This window comes from Colius striatus, chromosome 25 (genome assembly GCF_028858725.1).
Source record: "Colius striatus isolate bColStr4 chromosome 25, bColStr4.1.hap1, whole genome shotgun sequence".
NCBI classification, from domain to species: domain Eukaryota; kingdom Metazoa; phylum Chordata; class Aves; order Coliiformes; family Coliidae; genus Colius; species Colius striatus.
In genome coordinates, this window is record NC_084783.1 from 2,229,902 (window position 1) to 2,248,371 (window position 18,470).

Sequence of the window (18,470 nt, forward strand, 5' to 3'; positions counted from 1 at the left end):
AGAGGGCGGCTCCTCGGGGGTGCTGAGCTCAGGGCAGCTCGGAGCAATGGGCTGGCGTTTGCAGCGGCAGATGTGCGTGGCAGGGTGAGGCTGCGGTGCCCCGGGGCGCTGCTTTCAGAGCATCCTCTCCCCTGGGGCTCGGTGGGGAGGGGCTGTGCTTGCCCGCTCCGCACCCTGGGCCGGGAGCAGGGCTGGTTCTGGCCGTGGCTGCTGCGGGAGCCGCTCACGCACAGGCTCCGGCTGCATTTCTGCGCCGTGGGCAGCAGATGGTGCCAGCGATGCGGCCGTGGCACCCACGCACCGCCCTGTCCCTTGGGTGCTATCGTGTCACCCATGTGCCACTGTGACCTCGGCTCGGTCTCACCTTGCCCTGGACCTGTGGGACCCCTGTCCCTGGGGCAGCTCAGCTGGCCTGTCCGGCTGTCTCAGGGTGCTCGGGGCTCACCCATCCTCCTCCCCGCAGCGTGCCCGCACACCTCAGAGCCGGGGAAAGCTGCTGCGGGAGGAGCAGCACGTTCCTGCGGTGCAGAGCGGGGGGTGCTGAGCGCTCTGACACGCTCCCGGCACCCAAAACATCGCTCCCTGCACCCAAAGCATCACTCCCTGCAGCCAGAGCATCTCTCCCTGCACCCAGGGCATTGCTCCCGGCACCCAAAGCATCTCTCCCTGCACCCAGAGCATCGCTCCCTGCAGCCAGAGCATCTCTCCCTGCACCCAGAGCATCTCTCCCTGCACCCAGAGCATCGCTCCCTGCACCCAGGGCATCGCTCCCTGCACCCAGGGCATCTCTCCCTGCACCCAGAGCATCGCTCCCTGCACCCAGAGCATCACTCCCTGCAGCCAGAGCATCTCTCCCTGCACCCAGAGCATCGCTCCCTGCACCCAGGGCATCGCTCCCTGCAGCCAGAGCATCTCTCCCTGCACCCAGGGCATCTCTCCCTGCACCCAGAGCATCTCTCCCTGCAGCCAGAGCATCTCTCCCTGCACCCAGGGCATCTCTCCCTGCACCCAGGGCATCTCTCCCTGCAGCCAGAGCATCACTCCCTGCACCCAGGGCATCGCTCCCGGCACCCAGGGCATCGCTCCCTGCACCCAGGGCATCACTCCCTGCAGCCAGGGCATCGCTCCCGGCACCCAGGGCATCTCTCCCTGCAGCCAGGGCATCACTCCCTGCACCCAGAGCATCTCTCCCTGCAGCCAGAGCATCTCTCCCTGCACCCAGAGCATCTCTCCCTGCACCCAGGGCATCACTCCCTGCACCCAGAGCATCTCTCCCTGCAGCCAGAGCATCTCTCCCTGCACCCAGGGCATCTCTCCCTGCACCCAGAGCATCGCTCCCTACACCCAGAGCATCTCTCCCGGCACCCAGAGCATCGCTCCCTGCACCCAGAGCATCTCTCCCTGCACCCAAAGCATCACTCCCTGCACCCAGAGCATCTCTCCCTGCAGCCAGAGCATCTCTCCCGGCACCCAGGGCATCTCTCCCTGCACCCAGGGCATCACTCCCTGCACCCAAAGCATCACTCCCTGCACCCAGGGCATCACTCCCTGCACCCAAAGCATCACTCCCTGCACCCAGAGCATCGCTCCCTGCACCCAGAGCATCGCACGATGCTGCTCCCCAAGGTGTCCCCGGGGCCCGTCCGGCCGCACTCTCTGACCCCCCGGCTCCCGCTTCTCCATCCCCGGGGGTCTCCATCCCCGGACCCTTCCAACCCGCCACCGGTTGCTGGGGGGACGGAGAGAGCGGAGCGGAGCAACCCCCGGTGGCCGCTCCCGCCGCTCAGAGCTGTACCGGCGGGGGGAGCTGCGGAGCCCGGCCCCGCCGCCCGCCCCCGGCCCGCCCCCGGCCCTTCCCCCGCCGCTCCGGCCGCCGCCACTCGGCCGCCGGTGGCCTCGGCAGCGGCAGGATGCGGCCGGGCCGCGGTTCGGCGGGCGGGGAAGCGGCGGCGGCGGCGGCCGAAGACGAGGCGGCCGAAGCGGCGAAGCGCGGAGCGGCTGCGGGACGGGCGCGGGGCCGCGGCGGGAAGGGATCCCCGAACGGCGAGTGCAGACGCGGGGACCCGCCGCGGAGCCCCGGCCCGGAGCCGGCCCGGGAGCCCAAAGTGTCGTTCTCCTGCGGCGGAGGCGGCGCGTCCCCCGGCGGGGCCAAAGCGGCCGAGGAAGGTGCGGGAGAAGATGCGGGAGAGGAGGCCCGCGGGAGCCAGGCCAGCTTCATGCAGCGGCAGTTCGGGGCGATGCTCCAGCCCGGCGTCAACAAGTTCTCGCTGCGGATGTTCGGCTCGCAGAAGGCGGTGGAGAGGGAGCAGGAGAGAGTCAAATCGGCGGGGGCCTGGATCATCCACCCCTACAGCGACTTCAGGTGAGAGCCCGCACGGGGCGGGGGGCGAGAGGCACAGCCGGGACCCCGCGGGATGCGCCGGCCCCGCAGCCGTGGAGCATCGGGGCCGGGCTGCTGCATCCCCGGGGATGGAGCATCGGGGCCGGGCTGCTGCATCCCCGGGGATGGAGCATCGGGGCCGGGCTGCTGCATCCCCGGGGATGGAGCATCGGGGCCGGGCTGCTGCATCCCCGGGGATGGAGCATCGGGGCCGGGCTGGTGCATCCCCGGGGATGGAGCATCGGGGCCGGGCTGGTGCATCCCCGGGGATGGAGCATCGGGGCCGGGCTGGTGCATCCCCCAGTGATGGAGCATCGGGGCCGGGCTGGTGCATCCCCCAGTGATGGAGCATCGGGGCCGGGCTGGTGCATCCCCCAGTGATGGAGCATCGGGGCCGGGCTGGTGCATCCCCGGGGATGGAGCATCGGGGCCGGGCTGGTGCATCCCCCAGTGATGGAGCATCGGGGCCGGGCTGGTGCATCCCCGGGGATGGAGCATCGGGGCCGGGCTGGTGCATCCCTCGGGGATGGAGCATCCGGCAACAGCGATCGCGGGCGGGGACAGAGGGTGAAGGGAACCGGGGAAGGGGAGGCCGAGCCGAGCCCTGGGAGAGGGCACCTTGAGCTGTGCCGGAGGTGGCAGCGCGGAGGCTGCGATGTGCAGGGAGGGGCTGGCGGCTGAGCATCCCCCTCCCCAGCTGGGCAGCAAGCGGCCCGGGGATGCTTTGTCAAGGGGGTGTCCGGGCAAGGACATCCCCTCGTCCTTCCCAAAGCCTCTGACGGCCCAGCCCAGTGCAGCTCCTCCGGGCTTTGGCTCTGCCCCCAAACCGCCCCGGAGGAAGGCATCTCCCTCCCCTGGGAGGGCTGGGGGCCTGGGCTGGAGGACACACTGCTTCCTCTGCTGCTAAGCAGAGCTTTGTGAGGCCCCCCACTCCCCTAAGGAGGCCTGATCCTGTCCCTGAGATTCAGGCAGCACAAGGAGGGATTCATTTCACTCCCAAGAGATCCAAAGCCTCCAAGATCCAGCCTGTGCAGCTTCCAGACCTGTCAGACCTGGGGAGAAAGGCTCTGCAGCTCCATCTCGTTTCCATCTTTGCTCCCTGGGGGAGCTCAGAAGTGGCAAAATGCTTCCCAGGTCACATGAAAGCTGCCAGGAGGGATGTTTGGCTCAAGTGTCTGGGCACCTTGTGGGGATGGGTGGCTGAGACCCTGCTGGCATCACTGCTGAAGCCCCATTGGGGTCCAGCCACCTCGAAGGGACTTGGAGGCATTTGGCCAGAGGCTGGAAGGGAACAAGGAGCTCAGTGCTGTGTGTGGTTTGAGGAGGCTGGAGGGAAGGTTTGTTGGGTGCCAGGGTGGGAAACACTGCTGAGATGGGCCCTGGGTCTGTTCATCTCTTGCACTGATGGGTCTCCAGCAGCACAGGAGATCCTTGGTGGAGGTGGCTGTGGGTGCTGGGGTCTGTACTGGCCAGGCAGGCTCAGAAGGGATCAGCACCTGCACCTCCTGCTCCTGCCCTCATGTGCTGCTCCTGGGCTGATCTGGCACCTTCCAGAGGAGCAGCCAGAGACCCTCAGCCTCCTCTCAGGACCCCTCCTGCACAGGGGTCCCTTTGGGAAGCTGCCAAAGGTGTCTGTTGGAGGCCTCTCCTTGGCTCTCTGGCTGGGCACCAGGTTCTGCTGCAGAGCCAGGGTGAGGAGCAGCTGCAGAGTGGCCACCCCCAGGCCCAGGGCAGAGGGACCTGCCACCTCTGCTGTGACTGAGCACCTAGGGGGTGGCAGAGCCTCCCCACACTGCCTGTGCTCCACTTTGCCCTCAGCACCTGTGAGCTGCTGGAGGAGGCTGGGAGGAGGCCACAGCCTGGCCTCATCACTCCCTTCCACAACCGTGCCAGGGCTGGAGCCTGATCCATGTCACTGAGCTGCCAGAGCCGTGGTCCCTGCAGCAGAGCTGCTGTGCTGCCAGAGCAGAGGCTCCCTGCAGTGAGCCCAGGGCTGGGATTGAGGCCTCAGAGGCTTCCCTGGAACAAACCAGTGTCACTCCTTAGGCTGGTGCTTGCAGTGGGTGAGCAGACACTGGCCCACACCACAGTGACCTTGGGGAGTCACTGTGACCCTCCTGCCCTGTGTCAGCTCCATCCCTCCCGGAGCCTCTCTCACTTGAAACCCAGTGGGGAAGAGCCTCTGCTTGTGTTTTGATGCTGCAAGTGGCGTAGGAGAGTTCCCTGCCCAGTGGGGAGGAGCTGCAGGCAGAGCCACAGCATCATTTGGGTCTACAAACATGCACCTGCACAGGATTGGCTCAGCACAGGGCTGGTGAGGTGCCCTCTGCACTTGTGCACGTTGAGGATGTGTCACATGTGTCCATCTAATCCCCATTGTCCTGCCCTTCAAAAACAATCTAGTAATGAGAATGGAGCCTGAACCCAGCTGTTTGCCCCACAAAACCCATTTTCCCACCTGCATCTGTGGGAGCATTTAACAACCAGAGTCATTTAGGGATCCCATCTCCTCATGGCCACAGCACTGCCATTCCTCGTGTGAGCACCCAGGGACAGGCTTGGTCCAGGGATGAAAGTTGCTCTTTACCTATTGAATTCTTTCTTAGGAAGCAGCTTTGGGTGACTGTTTGAGATCCTGAGCTGCAAATGTGCTCTAAGGAGACCTTGTAGTTGTGCACTGAAGTGTTGAGCAGAGTCAGCTCCTTTCTGGGCCTCAGTTGTCTTTGTCTTTGCTGCTTCTGGTCTTTAGTGATGGGAGGGAAGAAAAACCCCCCAGCAAGTGATGGCTTTTTGTTATTTCTCTTGGTGTTTCTGCAGCTGCTCTTGGAGGGTGACTGGGAGCTGGGGAGATGCACCCAGCCCTTGTTTGGCAGTGAGCTGGGGGTGTGTTGCTGGTCTGGCTCCCACCTTTACAGCCCATACACAGGTGGGAGCCTGGCAGGGGTGGGCACGGGGGTACTGGGAGGTCTCAGGGGCAGAGGCATGTGGCAGGGCCACGGCTGAAGTGATGACCAGTGGCATTCCCAGCAGGGAGTGGCTGCTCGCTGGGGGTGCAGAGCAGTGGATGCTGCAGCTCTGCCATCCATCCCTTCCCCTGCTCGTGCCGTGAGAGGTTTTGCATCAGGCCGGGAGCAGGGCTGGGCGCCGGCAGCTCCGTGGCTGCATCAGGACTGCGGAGAGCAGCGTCGGGCCGTGCTTCGGGCATCAGCCACGTCCCCTCCCTCCAGCCCGGCTCCCGCAGCCTCCCCGAGCCACGGCGCCGGGGCTGAGCCCTGCGGGTTCCCTGCTGGCAAACTGCTCTCGCAGGAGCTGCTCCTGCATCTGAATGGGGGGAGAAGCCCCAGCCCGAGCACGTGGCGCTGGTGCTGCTCGGATGGAGCCTTCCTCTGCCAGCCTTAAAATGGTTTCTGAGGCTTTGCTGCTGCCTGGCTGGTGTCACCGAGCTGTTGGGCTCCTGAGGGCTCCTGGGCTGGGCAGCTGGTGTCACTGTTCCCTCTGGTTCCCCTCGGCCCCGTGGGCTTCTGAAAGCCACTGCTGGGTCCTCAGGGAGTAAAGGCTGTGATGGGCTGGGGGGGCTGTGAGGATTCAGTTTGCAAAGCCTTAATCCCCCTCCCCAGGGTCCTCCCAGGGTTAAAAGGCTTTTCCAATGGAGAGCAGCACCAGTTATCCCTCACAAGTGGCTGTACTGGGATGTGTGGGAACAGAGGGTGTGTTGGGCACCTCATCTCCCTGCTCTGGGGCCAACTTCTGCCGTTGGCATCTTAACCCACTTCCAGGAGCGACCTCGTTTTAGAATGAGTGTTCAGAGCAGGTTTGGGAAGCTCTGAGCCATCCTGCACCAATCCTGCACTGATCCCACATCCATCCTGCACTGATCCCACATCCATCCTGGACCAATCCTGCACTGATCCCACATCCATCCTGCACAGATCCCACATCCATCCTGCACCAATCCTGCACTGATCCCACATCCATCCTGGACCAATCCTGCACAGATCCCACATCCATCCTGCACAGATCCCACATCCATCCTGCACCAATCCTGCACTGATCCCACATCCATCCTGCACTGATCCCACATCCATCCTGGACCAATCCTGCACTGATCCCACATCCATCCTGCACTGATCCCACATCCATCCTGGACCAATCCTGCACTGATCCCACATCCATCCTGCACTGATCCCACATCCATCCTGCACTGATCCCACATCCATCCTGGACCAATCCTGCACAGATCCCACATCCATCCTGCATCCATCCTGCACTGATCCCACATCCATCCTGCACCGATCCCACATCCATCCTGCACCCATCCTGCACAGATCCCACATCCATCCTGCACCAATCCTGCACTGATCCCACATGGATTTCACACTGATCCCACACTGCTCCCACCCTCTGGGCAGCTCAGCTGTTTGCAGCCAAGACCCCAATGTGGGCTGTGGGGTTCAACCCTCAGAGACTTCTCCTGCAGAGCAGGGTTTTGGGGAGCCTCACCCACCCAGGCAGGCTGGAGAATGGGCAGCTTGGTGCTTGGTTGATGACATCACCATAGAGGGAAGTGACACGTTGCACTGAGCACATGGAGCTGGCTGCATCATCCCTGGCAGCTCTCTGGAGCAGTGTGTGCCCATGATGAAGCTGAGCAGGGATGTCCCTGGTGTCCTGTGTTCCCCTGGGCAGCTCAGGGGGTTCTGCCCCATCTCTGGCATTAAGAGCAGGAGGATGAGGAGGGTTTGCTGGTGGGGATCTTGGGATTGTTCCATGTGTGTCCATCAGGTGTTTGGAGGTGCCAGAGAGGCAGCAGCTCTGTGCAGGGATGTGCTCTGGGCTCTCAGGAGCAGGAGCATGGTGTGGTCCATGGAACCTGGTGGGACTGCTTGGCTCCAGCTCCATTCCTGCCCAGGACCTGTGAGGTGGCACCACTGTGCCAGGCTTTGGGTGGCTGATGGAGCAGGAACACAGCAGCTCCAGCTCACAGAGGCTTTCAGCATCTCCCCATTCAACTGGGTCAGAAGCAAAGAGGAGGGGGAGGGGGGCAAGGATCCTAATTAATTTGTTTCCAGATATTTTTAGTAGCCTGGATTGGATCTTTTCTTCTTTTATCCAGTGCACACACTGCCCTCCAAGGAAGAAAGTGTTGGCTTCACATCCAGGCCCCCAAAGAGATCATACAGTGTCAGTTGTGTGTCACTTGGCAGTGGTGGGGGGGGAGATCAGGAGCAGTTTATCTCTCTCAGCAAGCTGAGTTGTGCCCTGGCTCAGCCAGATTGCACAGGGAATTGAGCCAGGGGAGAGTTTTGCCCAGCTGGCATGGTTATTTAATCTTTGCTCTTTGCAGCTCTGTGTGGCTGCTGCCCCCATGGGACTGGCTGTGTGCAGAAGGGGCAGTTTGCAGCCAGAGCTGCTCTGTGGGATGGGCTCCAGCCAGGGCTGCTGCTGGGGGCTGCTCCAACCCAGCTGGTGCTGAAGCCCTGGGGGGTCCTGAGCCTGGGGGGTTGTGGGACACTGGAGCTGCTGGTTGCCCATGGCCAGAGCTTGCCTGGGGGGCGTGGGGGGAGCACAGCCCCCTCCTCCTGGGTGTGAAGTCATCCTTGTGCAGCGGTGACATCACTCGTGGTTGCCACGGTAACGTCTCACATGGGGAAGGTGTCATTGGAGAAAGGTCAGGAGCTGGGATGCTCAGCTCCTTCTGGCCCTGTGCTAAGCTGTATGGAGAGGGGGGGATGGATCCAACCCATCTCCCCTTCCTGTGGGAGGGGTCTCCCCCTCACCCCCACAGTCCCTGGCAGCTTGGCCAGAGCACCCTGGGCCCATCAGCCTCCAGCTCCCTGGGGCTCCTGCTCCTGGCAGAGTGGGCTGAGCAGAGACATGTGAGCAAGGGTCCTGTGTGTCTGTGTGTGTGGCAGTGAGCAGCATCTTCCCCTCCCTTCCTCTCCCCTCCTCTCTCCTCCCCTCCCTCATCCCCAGGCCAGCATCGTGCCATGGGGCAGGCGAGGGGCTGGGATCCCCTCCCTGTGCCCCTGCCAGGATGGGCTGCTGTGACCTTGCAGATGCTCAGAGAGGTCATGGGTGGCCTGGTAGATGGGGACAAGGAGAGAGAAGGACGAGGGTGAGGCAGGAGAGCATGGAAAGGACGGAGAAGCTGTGGCAGCCACGGCAAAAGCAAAGGCGGCCGCCCGCCTCCTCCACTGTCTGCAGCTGCAGCTGTACGTGATGTGCTGAGCTGGGAGCCACAGCAGCTCCTTCCCTCCCTCCCTCCCTCCCTCCCTCTCTCCCTTCCTTCCTTCCTTCCTTCCTTCCTTCCTTCCTTCCTTCCTTCCTTCCTTCCTTCCTTCCTTCCTCCCTTCCTCCCTCCCTTCCTTCCTTCTCTTCCCTTCCCCCCCATGGCCATGCTCTGGGGGCTCAACCTGCTGCCATCACCCTGCACACTCCTAAAACTGGGGCCACATCCTGGCTCAGGGAGGTGCTGGGCTGAAGGGGCTCTGGCTGTCCCTGGGGAGGACTCTGTGCCCCCTCCTCAGGTGCCCACTCTGGGAGCAGGGAAGGGTGAGGGGTTGGATTCTGCTTCCACCTGTGACCGTGCAGAGAACACAGTGGCCCCACTGTGGAGGGTGGTTTGGGGATGAGGGTGGTCCTCAGCTCAACTGGGTGTGGATCCTACCTCACTGGTGCCTGGCAGCGTTGCCCCAGGACCAGGGTGCCTGGCTTTGGGTGCTCAAGGCAGAGCTCCAGCCAAACCAGCACAGCAGGGGCAAGACCCCTACACTGGGCAGCCCCTGGCCTCATCCTGCACACCCCTCAGCACTGCCACAGCCCTACCTCAGCTAGGGACTGGGCTGGACTGCAGGCTCAGACCTGGGGGGGACATTTTCAACGTGGGGGAGCAGAGGAAGAGAGGAAAGAGATACCCAGGACGAGGTGGCACCATGGTGGTGGCACCCCAGTAGTGGGAGTCCCTTAGGGCTGGGGTCCCCCATGGCTGCTCTGCCTCCACACCTCGGGGGGCTGCAGGGGGGCTGTTGCCACCTTCCTCCATCCTCTCACTCCCCAGGTTTTACTGGGACTTCACCATGCTGCTGTTCATGGTGGGCAACCTCATCATCATTCCCGTGGGCATCACCTTCTTCAAGGAGGAGACCACGGCGCCCTGGATCGTCTTCAACGTCGTCTCCGACACTTTCTTCCTCATGGACCTGGTGCTGAACTTCAGGACGGGCATCGTCATCGAGGACAACACCGAAATCATCCTGGACCCTGAAAGGATTAAGAAGAAATACCTCAAGACTTGGTTTGTGGTGGATTTTGTCTCCTCCATCCCCGTGGATTACGTCTTCCTCATCGTGGAGAAGGGCATCGACTCGGAGGTGTACAAGACAGCCCGAGCCCTGCGCATCGTGCGCTTCACCAAGATCCTCAGCCTGCTGCGGCTCCTGCGCCTCTCCCGCCTCATCCGCTACATCCACCAGTGGGAGGAGGTGAGGAGCCCGTGGGGGGAAGGATGAGCCCCGTGGGATGGAGCCCTGGCAGCGTGGGGATGGGCTGGAGAGAGCAGGAGGCAGGAGGAGGCGCTGCGAGGGCAGCGCTGCTGGGCAAACGCCCTGCCCAGGGTTGTGCGTGGGGCTGGGGGGGGGCTGGGACTTTGCTTGGGGTGGGGAGAGGTTTTGTGTGTCCTCCACCTTCCTCCTGCTGTGTCCTCAAGCTGTGGCTTGAGGGTGGCAGTGCCCACAGCTCTTTCTGTTGTGCTGCAGATGAGTTGTGCCCGTGTGTGTGCCCAGTGAGTGTGCTGCCCTGTGCTCTGCCAGCAGCTCACTCGTGTTCCCCTGCTCGATGCTCCTCACCTCAGCTCCTCCCTGGCTCCTGGCTCCAGGGCAGGTTGAGGTTGGAACTGAGGCAGAACTGTTTCCCTGAGAGGGGTGTCAGCCCCTGTGCCAGGCTGCCCAGGGAGCTGGGGGAGTGCCCAGCCCTGGAGGGATCCCAAAGCCGTGGAGTTGAGCTGCTGAGGGCTGTGGGTCAGTGCTGGGCTGGGCAGGGTGAGGGCAGGGCTGGGGCTGCAGCAGCTTCAAGGGCTTTGCCAACCCAAATGATTCTGTGATTCTATGAGCTCAGAGAGCACCAGGAAGGGCTGCAGGAAGCTCAGTCCCTCAGGGGCTGCAGGACTGCATGTCCCTGGGCAAGGACATGTCCCAGCAAGGACATGTGTGGCTCTTGGCCTGGCAGCCCCTCTGTGTGGGCTCCAGCAGCTGACCCAGAGTGCAGCCTGGGCACAGGGGCATCAGCTCTGCTGGCACCAGCCCCTCCTGCACCTGCACCCTTCTCCCTTTTAGATGGGACTTAGCAGGGAGAGCCCCAGGGATGAGTTCAAGCTGTGTGGCTGCACAGTGTCCTGGTAATCACATCTGCTCCCAGGGGACAGGAAGGGAATGTGACCCCCATCACCTTGTCTAGACCCTGAAAATACTATGGCTGAAGCTGTCAGCCTGTGGCTCAGTTTACACCCAGAAGGAAACACCTCTACACCCTTGTGTGGGTGCTCTGGGGCAGGAGATGCCAGGGCTGGGGTTGGGAAGCCCCACACTGAGGGAAGATGTGCTGGGAGCTCAGAGCACTGAGAAGCTGCTCCTGGAGGCAGCTTCATCCTCCACACACCCCTCTACAGCTGGGGCTGGAGCTTCTCCCACAGGTCACTGGTGGGATTCAGGGTTTGATGTCTGATGGCTCTGGGGAGATGCAGCCCCTTCCCCATCAGGGAAGGGGACATTCACATGTGGGACATCCACAGCAGAGCAGACTGTGTGCAGCTGCCCTGGCTGCTCTCCCCAGGTCAGGATCTCCTTCAGCCTCACCCTGCTGTGGGCATCTTCCACCCTCTTTACCCAAAGTTGCCCCATGGCTGAGCCTGGGCCCCTGCACCCTCTGCCCTGCTCCCTCCATGATGCTCACAGCATTTCACAGCATCCCTAAATGGTGGGGGCTGGAAGGGCCCTGCAGCCCCTGCTCAAGCAGCTTCCCCAGGCTCAGGGGGCACAGGAACGTGTCCAGCTGGGGTTGGAAACCTCCTGAGAAGGAGCCTCCACACCCTCCCTGGGCAGCCTGGGCCAGGGCTCCCTCAGCTCAGCACCAAAGGACTTGCTCCTCGTGTTTAAGTGGAACTGGTTTTGTTCCTGCTTCTGTCCATTAGCCCTAATGGGGTAGTGAGAGCCCCTTTAGCTCTCCCTGAGCTCCTGCCAGCTCTGGCCTGTCCTCAGCAAAGCTCATGACCACCAGCACTTCCCGGGGCGGCAGCGAGGCGACATCCCTCTGCTTCTAAATCACCCTGGGGAGGGCTGGGGCCAGCCCAGCCCCAGCTGCCTCTGTCAGCCAGGCAGGGGAGTGGGGGCTGATAGTCCTTGCTCTCACCCCTCTGCCATCCTGCCCTCACCCTTCCACCTGCAGATTTTCCACATGACCTACGACCTGGCCAGCGCCGTGATGAGAATCATCAACCTCATCGGCATGATGCTGCTGCTGTGCCACTGGGACGGCTGCCTCCAGTTCCTGGTGCCCATGCTGCAGGATTTCCCCCAGAACTGCTGGGTCTCCATCAATGGCATGGTGGTGAGTGGCAGCCCTGACCCTGCTCTGCTCCCCTGCTCTGTCCCATCCCCGTGGCCTCTGGCCTGTCTTGCAGCCAGCCCAGGACATTGCCCGTCCCTGTGCTGAGGATGAGCTCCCTGCTCACATCTCCCTGGACCTGGGGCAGTGGATCGATGTGAGCAGGAGGAAGATGCTGACATGGCTCTCTGCCCTGTCCCCTGATGCTTTGTCCCTGCTCATTAGCAACAAAGCTGCTATGAATAAATCATGGGCCACGTTTCTAATTGCTCCCTCTCAGCCCTGCAGCCGCTGCAAATGGCTCTTCTGCCTCCGTCTGTCTCGTCTCCTTCTGCCCATGTTCCCATCTCTGCTCCTTTCCCCCACCTCACTTCCTCCCTTTCTTCTCCTCCTCGTCTCCTGCTTCTCCTTCTCTGTCTGCTTTGCCCCTGGGAGGGAACTTAGGGCTTTGCCTGGTGGATTCTTTACCCCAGGTGCCACCAGCCCGTCTCAGCCATGGCCACAGGCTCCTGAGTGTGAGCACTGTGGTACCTCAGAGCTTGTTCTGGGACTCACTGGCCTCTTGCTTATCACCTTAAAAAGCCCCAAACCACAATGCCTGACTACCAAAAGTGAAGCCAGATGGGTTATGGGGTGCAGAAGCCCACCAGAAAGGAGCAGAGCGCTGCAGCCACGGCTGTGCCAGGAGGGTGGGTTGGGTTGGATCCCACCTATGAGCTGTGACTGGGAAAATCAACCTCCCCCAAAAACATCCAGTTGCTGAGTGCTCTTGGGAGATGCAGGTGGAGAAACCCTGAGTCAGGGTGCTAATGAGCAGCAAATGTGCCCTTATGAGCAAGAGCCAATGGCAGCCTGGGGGGCATGGAGAGTGTGGGCAGCAGGGCCAGGGAGGTTCTGCTCCTCCTGTGCTCTGCCCTGCTGAGGCCTCATCTGGAGTCCTGTGGCCAGTTCTGGGCTCCCCAGTTCCAGAGAGACAGGGAACTGCTGGAGAGAGGCCAGTGCAGGGACAGCAAGATGCTGAGGGGATGGAACATGTGTGTGAGGAGGAAAGGCTGCAGCCCTGGGGCTGTTCAACTGGAGAAGAGAAGCCTGAGCTCAGGGGACCCTTCTCAGTGCTGCTCAATCCCTGCAGGGTGGGTGTCAGGAGGATGGGGCCAGTGTTTGGTGTGTGGTGGCCAGTGGCAGGACAAGGGGTAACAGGCACAGGCTGGCACACAGGCAGTGCCCCTGGCACAGGAGGAGCAAGTCCTTTGGTGCTGAGGTGAGGGAGCCCTGGCCCAGGCTGCCCAGGGAGGGTGTGGAGGCTCCTTCTCAGGAGGTTTCCAACCCCACCTGGACACGTTCCTGTGCCCCTGAGCCAGGGGAAGCTGCTTGAGCAGGGGCTGGGGCTGGAGCAGCTCTGCAGGGCCCTTCCAGCCCCACACTCTTGCACACGGGTGTGTGACTGAGCGCTGCCTCCGTCCCTGTCTCTGCAGAACGACTCCTGGAGTGAACTTTACTCCTTTGCCCTCTTCAAGTCCATGAGCCACATGCTGTGCATCGGCTACGGGAAGCAGGCGCCCGAGAGCATGACAGACATCTGGCTCACCATGCTCAGCATGATCGTGGGGGCCACCTGCTACGCCATGTTCATCGGCCACGCCACCGCCCTCATCCAGTCCCTGGACTCCTCCCGGCGCCAGTACCAGGAGAAGGTAGGACTGGGCTGGATGGGCACCACAGCTCCTGTCCCTCACCCATCCAACCCATCCCCTCCCAGACCCACGGTGGTACAGAGGGACCCACTAGCCTGGAGGGACCCAAGACCCACCCCATGGAGCTGGGATGTGTGGTGGGGGTTGGATCCTGTGCCATCCAAATGCTGACATGCTGTGTCTGCCCCTAGTACAAGCAGGTGGAGCAGTACATGTCCTTCCACAAGCTCCCCGCCGACTTTCGCCAGAAGATCCACGACTACTACGAGCATCGCTACCAGGGCAAGATGTTTGATGAGGACAGCATCCTGGGGGAGCTCAACGAGCCCCTGCGTGAGGTGAGGGCCCTGGGGGGCCTGGCAAGCTGCCTGGGGGATGCTCACCAAGCCCCCCAAGCTCTCCCCACAGTGAGGACACCCCCCCCTGCTCCGTGCCATGGAGGGAGCTTTGGGTCCCACGTGTGCTTGGGGAGTTGAGCATCACTTTGCTGTTGCAGCTTCAAGTGTGACTCTGTCCATGCACAATCATAGAATGAGAGTGGTGGGGTTGGAAGGGACCTCTGGAGCTCAGCCAGTCCAACTCCACCCTGCAGGTCCCTGGATCCTGAAGCCCCCCAAGAAAGGAGCCTCCACACCCTCCCTGGGCAGCCTGTTCCAGTGCTCCCTCCCCTCAATGTGTGTGTTTTAGGGGGGTGTCTGTGTGTGCTGACACCTCTGTGTCCATGGGCCTGATGTAGTGAAGCCACAGCTCTGTCCCCAGGTCCCTCACCTCCTCCTCCTCCTCCTCCTCCTCCTCCTCCTCCCTGCAGGAGATCGTCAACTTCAACTGCCGCAAGCTGGTGGCCTCGATGCCGCTGTTTGCCAACGCTGACCCCAACTTTGTCACGGCCATGCTCACCAAGCTCAAGTTTGAGGTGTTCCAGCCAGGAGATTACATCATCCGTGAGGGCACCATCGGCAAGAAGATGTACTTCATCCAGCACGGGGTGGTCAGCATCCTCACCAAAGGCAACAAGGAGATGAAACTCTCCGACGGTTCCTACTTCGGAGGTGAGCCCAGAGCCGTTCCCGGGGCCTCTGGGGTGTTCACACACACTCCTGGGGCACCCAGCACTCGCTGGCTCTCAGCTTTTCCTCCTGCTCTGCTCCTTGGTGTGCTGCTCCCTGCTGGCTGGTGACTGTGGTGGTTTGTCCCCTGCAGAGATCTGCCTGCTGACACGGGGCCGGCGCACGGCCAGCGTCCGGGCAGACACCTACTGCCGCCTCTACTCGCTCTCGGTGGACAACTTCAACGAGGTGCTGGAGGAATATCCCATGATGAGAAGAGCCTTCGAGACCGTGGCCATCGACCGCCTCGACCGCATTGGTAAGGCACCAGGGAGGGGCTGAGGGGCCTGAGGACTCGGTGTGACCCCAAGCCCGGCGTCTCACGGCCTTTTCCCCCGTCCTCCTTCTCTCCCTGCAGGGAAGAAGAACTCCATCCTGCTCCACAAAGTCCAACACGACCTCAACTCGGGCGTCTTCAACAACCAGGAGAACGAGATCATCCAGGAGATCGTCAAGTACGACCGGGAGATGGTTCAGCAGGCGGAGCTGCAGCAGCACACGGCCATGTACAGCCCCGTCCAGCCTCAGGTCACCTCCGCCATCGCCACCCTCCAGCAAGCCGTGGCCATGAGCTTCTGCCCTCAGATGGCCAGCCCGCTGGTGGGCTCCATGGCGCTGGGCTCACCGCGCATGATGAGGCGCCTGCAGTACGCCCAGGCCGTGCCCAGCCCCTTCGCCGTCTCCCCGGTGCTGCTGCAGCAGAGCCCCCCTCAGCAGCCGCAGCCCCCCGCGCCCCACGCCAACCCCTCGCCCTCGCAGGACCAGCCTCAGCCCTCGGCCCTCCCCGCCTCCAGCAGCGCCTTCGCCTCGGCCGCCGCCAGCCCTCCGTCCCAAAGCCCTCTGGCCAGCCGGACGTTCGCCTACGGAGCCGCCGCGGCGCACTTGGGCTCTCAGCTGTCCCTGGGCCAGCAGCAGCAGCTCCCCGGCTCTCCCCAGCGCTTGGCAGCCCACAAGAGCACGCAGGCCCTGCACACCGGCAGCCTCAGCCAGGATTCGCGGCCGCTCTCGGCCTCGCAGCCCTCGCTGCCCCACGGGCCGCCGGCCGCCGCCGCCCGCAGCCCCCCGGCCTCGGCCCGCCGCTCCTCCAGCTCCGTGGGCGGGGGCCCGGCCGCCTCCTCGCCAGGCCCCGGCCCCGCGGGCGGCCTCCGGGCTCGGCCGCCCTCACGGGGAGCCGCGGCCCCGGGGCAGGACTCGGCGGCCTCGCAGCCGTGCGGCGCCCCCGACACGGACCCGGCCAAGGCCAGGCTGTCTTCCAACTTGTGACCTCGGCGCCGGGCCGGGACCGGGGCCCCGAACGGGGCTGTGGCGGCGAGCCCCTGGCTCACCCTGCCCACCCCCGTGGCCCAGCCCAGGAGCCGTCGTGGCCACCGGTGCCAGCCCCACGCCCCGGCTCCCTCCCGCCCCACGGAGCGGGGCACGGCCGGGCTGGGCACGGAGGGGCCGCTGTGCCCCACACATCCCCCTCCCTCCACGTCCACGGTGGGGGCTGGGCTGAGCCCTTTCCCCCCCATCCTCCTCTCCCTTTCCCTCTCCTCCACCCCCAGCTCTGACCAAAGTCTGGGCCCATCTCCTGCTCCCCACAGCAAAGCCCCCGCTGCCCCCCTGGAGCCGCTGCAGCTGCATCATCCCCTGTGCCCAGCTCTGTGTATGATATCTATGACCTGAACCCATCCACCCCTGTGTGTGCATCCACAGGCCACCTCCCTGGGGCTTTGGGCAAGCTGGCCAGCCCCTGGCACGGCTCCCGGCCTCCCCTCCCCCTGCCCCAAGGGGAGGGGTGAGGGGCCAGGACTGGAGGTAAGTGGTGGGAGGATGGGAGGGGAAGGGAGGTGGTCTGAGGGATGGTTGCTGTGAGGCTTTTGAGCACCCCACACACACTCTGCCCCCCACATCCCAGCTCCCAGGGCTGGGGAGGGAGGTAAATACAAGCCCAAGTTGGCCCTGGTCAGTGTTTAGGAGGGAGGCAGAGGCTGGAGCCTGGGGAACCTGTGTGTGTGTGTGTGTGTGTGTGTGTGCAATAAGGGGTCTGTGTGTGCAATGGGGGTCTGTGTGCAATGGGGGTCTGTGTGCAATGGGGGGTGTGTGCAGTGGGGGTCTGTGTGTGCAATGAGGGGTCTGTGTGTGCAATGAGTGTCTGTGTGCAATGAGAGGTCTGTGTGTGCAATGAGGGGTCTGTGTGTGCAATGAGGGGTCTGTGTGCAATGAGGGATGTGTGCAATGAGGGGTGTGTGTGTGCAATGAGGAGAGTGTGTGTGTGCAATGGGGGTCTGTGTGTGCAATGGGGGTCTGTGTGTGCAATGGGGGGTCTGTGTGCAATGAGGGATGTGTGCAATGAGGGGTGTGTGTGTGCAATGAGGAGAGTGTGTGTGTGCAATGGGGGTCTGTGTGTGCAATGGGGGTCTGTGTGTGCAATGGGGGGTCTGTGTGCAATGAGGGATGTGTGCAATGAGGGGTGTGTGTGTGCAATGAGGAGAGTGTGTGTGTGCAATGGGGGTCTGTGTGTGCAATGGGGGTCTGTGTGTGCAATGGGGGTCTGTGTGTGCAATGAGGGATGTGTGCAATGAGGAGAGTCTGTATGTGCAATGAGGGGTCTGTATGTGCAATGAGGGTCTATATGTGCAATGAGGAGAGTCTGTGTGTGCAATGGGAGGAATGAGGAGAGTCTGTGTGTGCACATCTGCCTCTGCCCCTGCACTCTGGAGCTTTCCACATCAAATGTCTGCAGCCAGAGGCCCCTGGTGCTGTGCCAGATGGTGGGCTCAGGGTCCTGCTCCAAACATCCACCTTTTTTTGCATCAGCCCATCCTGTGCAATAAACGTCAGCAGCTGACAGAGCTTGGAGTGACTCTGCTTCTGCTTCTTGCAGCACCGGCCCCTCCTGCCGAGGCTCCGCCTGCTCCAGCTCTCCCTGCCCGGCCCTGGGAGCTCTGCCAGCGGTCACGGCCTCAGCCTGGGCTCTGGGAGACAGCTTTGTCCTTGGAAGAGCTGCTTCTCTGCCAGAAATAGTCAGTGGAGCTGGGGAAGGGGCTGGAGCACAAGGGGCTGGGGAGGGGCTGAGGGAATGGGGGTGTTGAGGCTGGAGAAGAGGAGGCTGAGGGGAGACAGCAGCACTGTCTGACACTCCCTGGCAGGAGGCTGCAGGGAGCTGGGGGTCAGGCTCTGCTCCCCAGTAACAAGTGACAGGATGAGAAGAAACAGCCTCAAGTTGTCCCAGGGGAGGCTGAGGTTGGAGCTGAGGCAGAACTGTTTCCCTGAGAGGGGTGTCAGCCCCTGTGCCAGGCTGCCCAGGGAGCTGGGGGAGTGCCCAGCCCTGGAGGGATCCCAAAGCCCTGGAGCTGAGGTGCTGAGGGCTGTGGGTCAGTGCTGGGCTGGGCAGGGTGAGGTGAGGGGGGGCCTGCAGCAGCTTCAAGGGCTTTGCCATCCCAAATGATTCTGTGGTTCTATGAGCTCAGAGAGCACCAGGAAGGGCTGCAGGAAGCTCAGGACATGTGTGGCTCTTGGCCTGGCAGCCCCTCTGTGTGGGCTCCAGCAGCTGACCCAGAGTGCAGCCTGGGCACAGGGGCATCAGCTCTACTGGCACCAGCCCATCCTGCACCTGCACCCTTCTCCCTTTTAGGTGGGACTTAGCAGGGAGAGCCCCAGGGATGAGTTCAAGCTGTGTGTGGCTGCACAGAGTGTCCTGGTAATCACATC

The 18,470-nt window shown here is 62.8% G+C and overlaps 1 protein-coding gene across 1 annotated transcript; it reads left to right on the plus strand.

Annotated features, from left to right (window-relative positions):
• Positions 1-1,910: 1,910 nt before the first annotated feature.
• Positions 1,911-16,807, plus strand: HCN2 (hyperpolarization activated cyclic nucleotide gated potassium and sodium channel 2). The gene is made up of 8 exons (XM_062014949.1): positions 1,911-2,362; positions 9,438-9,861; positions 11,819-11,980; positions 13,453-13,671; positions 13,863-14,009; positions 14,480-14,720; positions 14,872-15,036; positions 15,136-16,807. Exons 1-8 carry the CDS (start codon positions 1,911-1,913, stop codon positions 16,038-16,040), a joined length of 2,715 nt encoding a protein of 904 aa, XP_061870933.1. The 3' UTR covers positions 16,041-16,807.
• Positions 16,808-18,470: the final 1,663 nt, after the last annotated feature.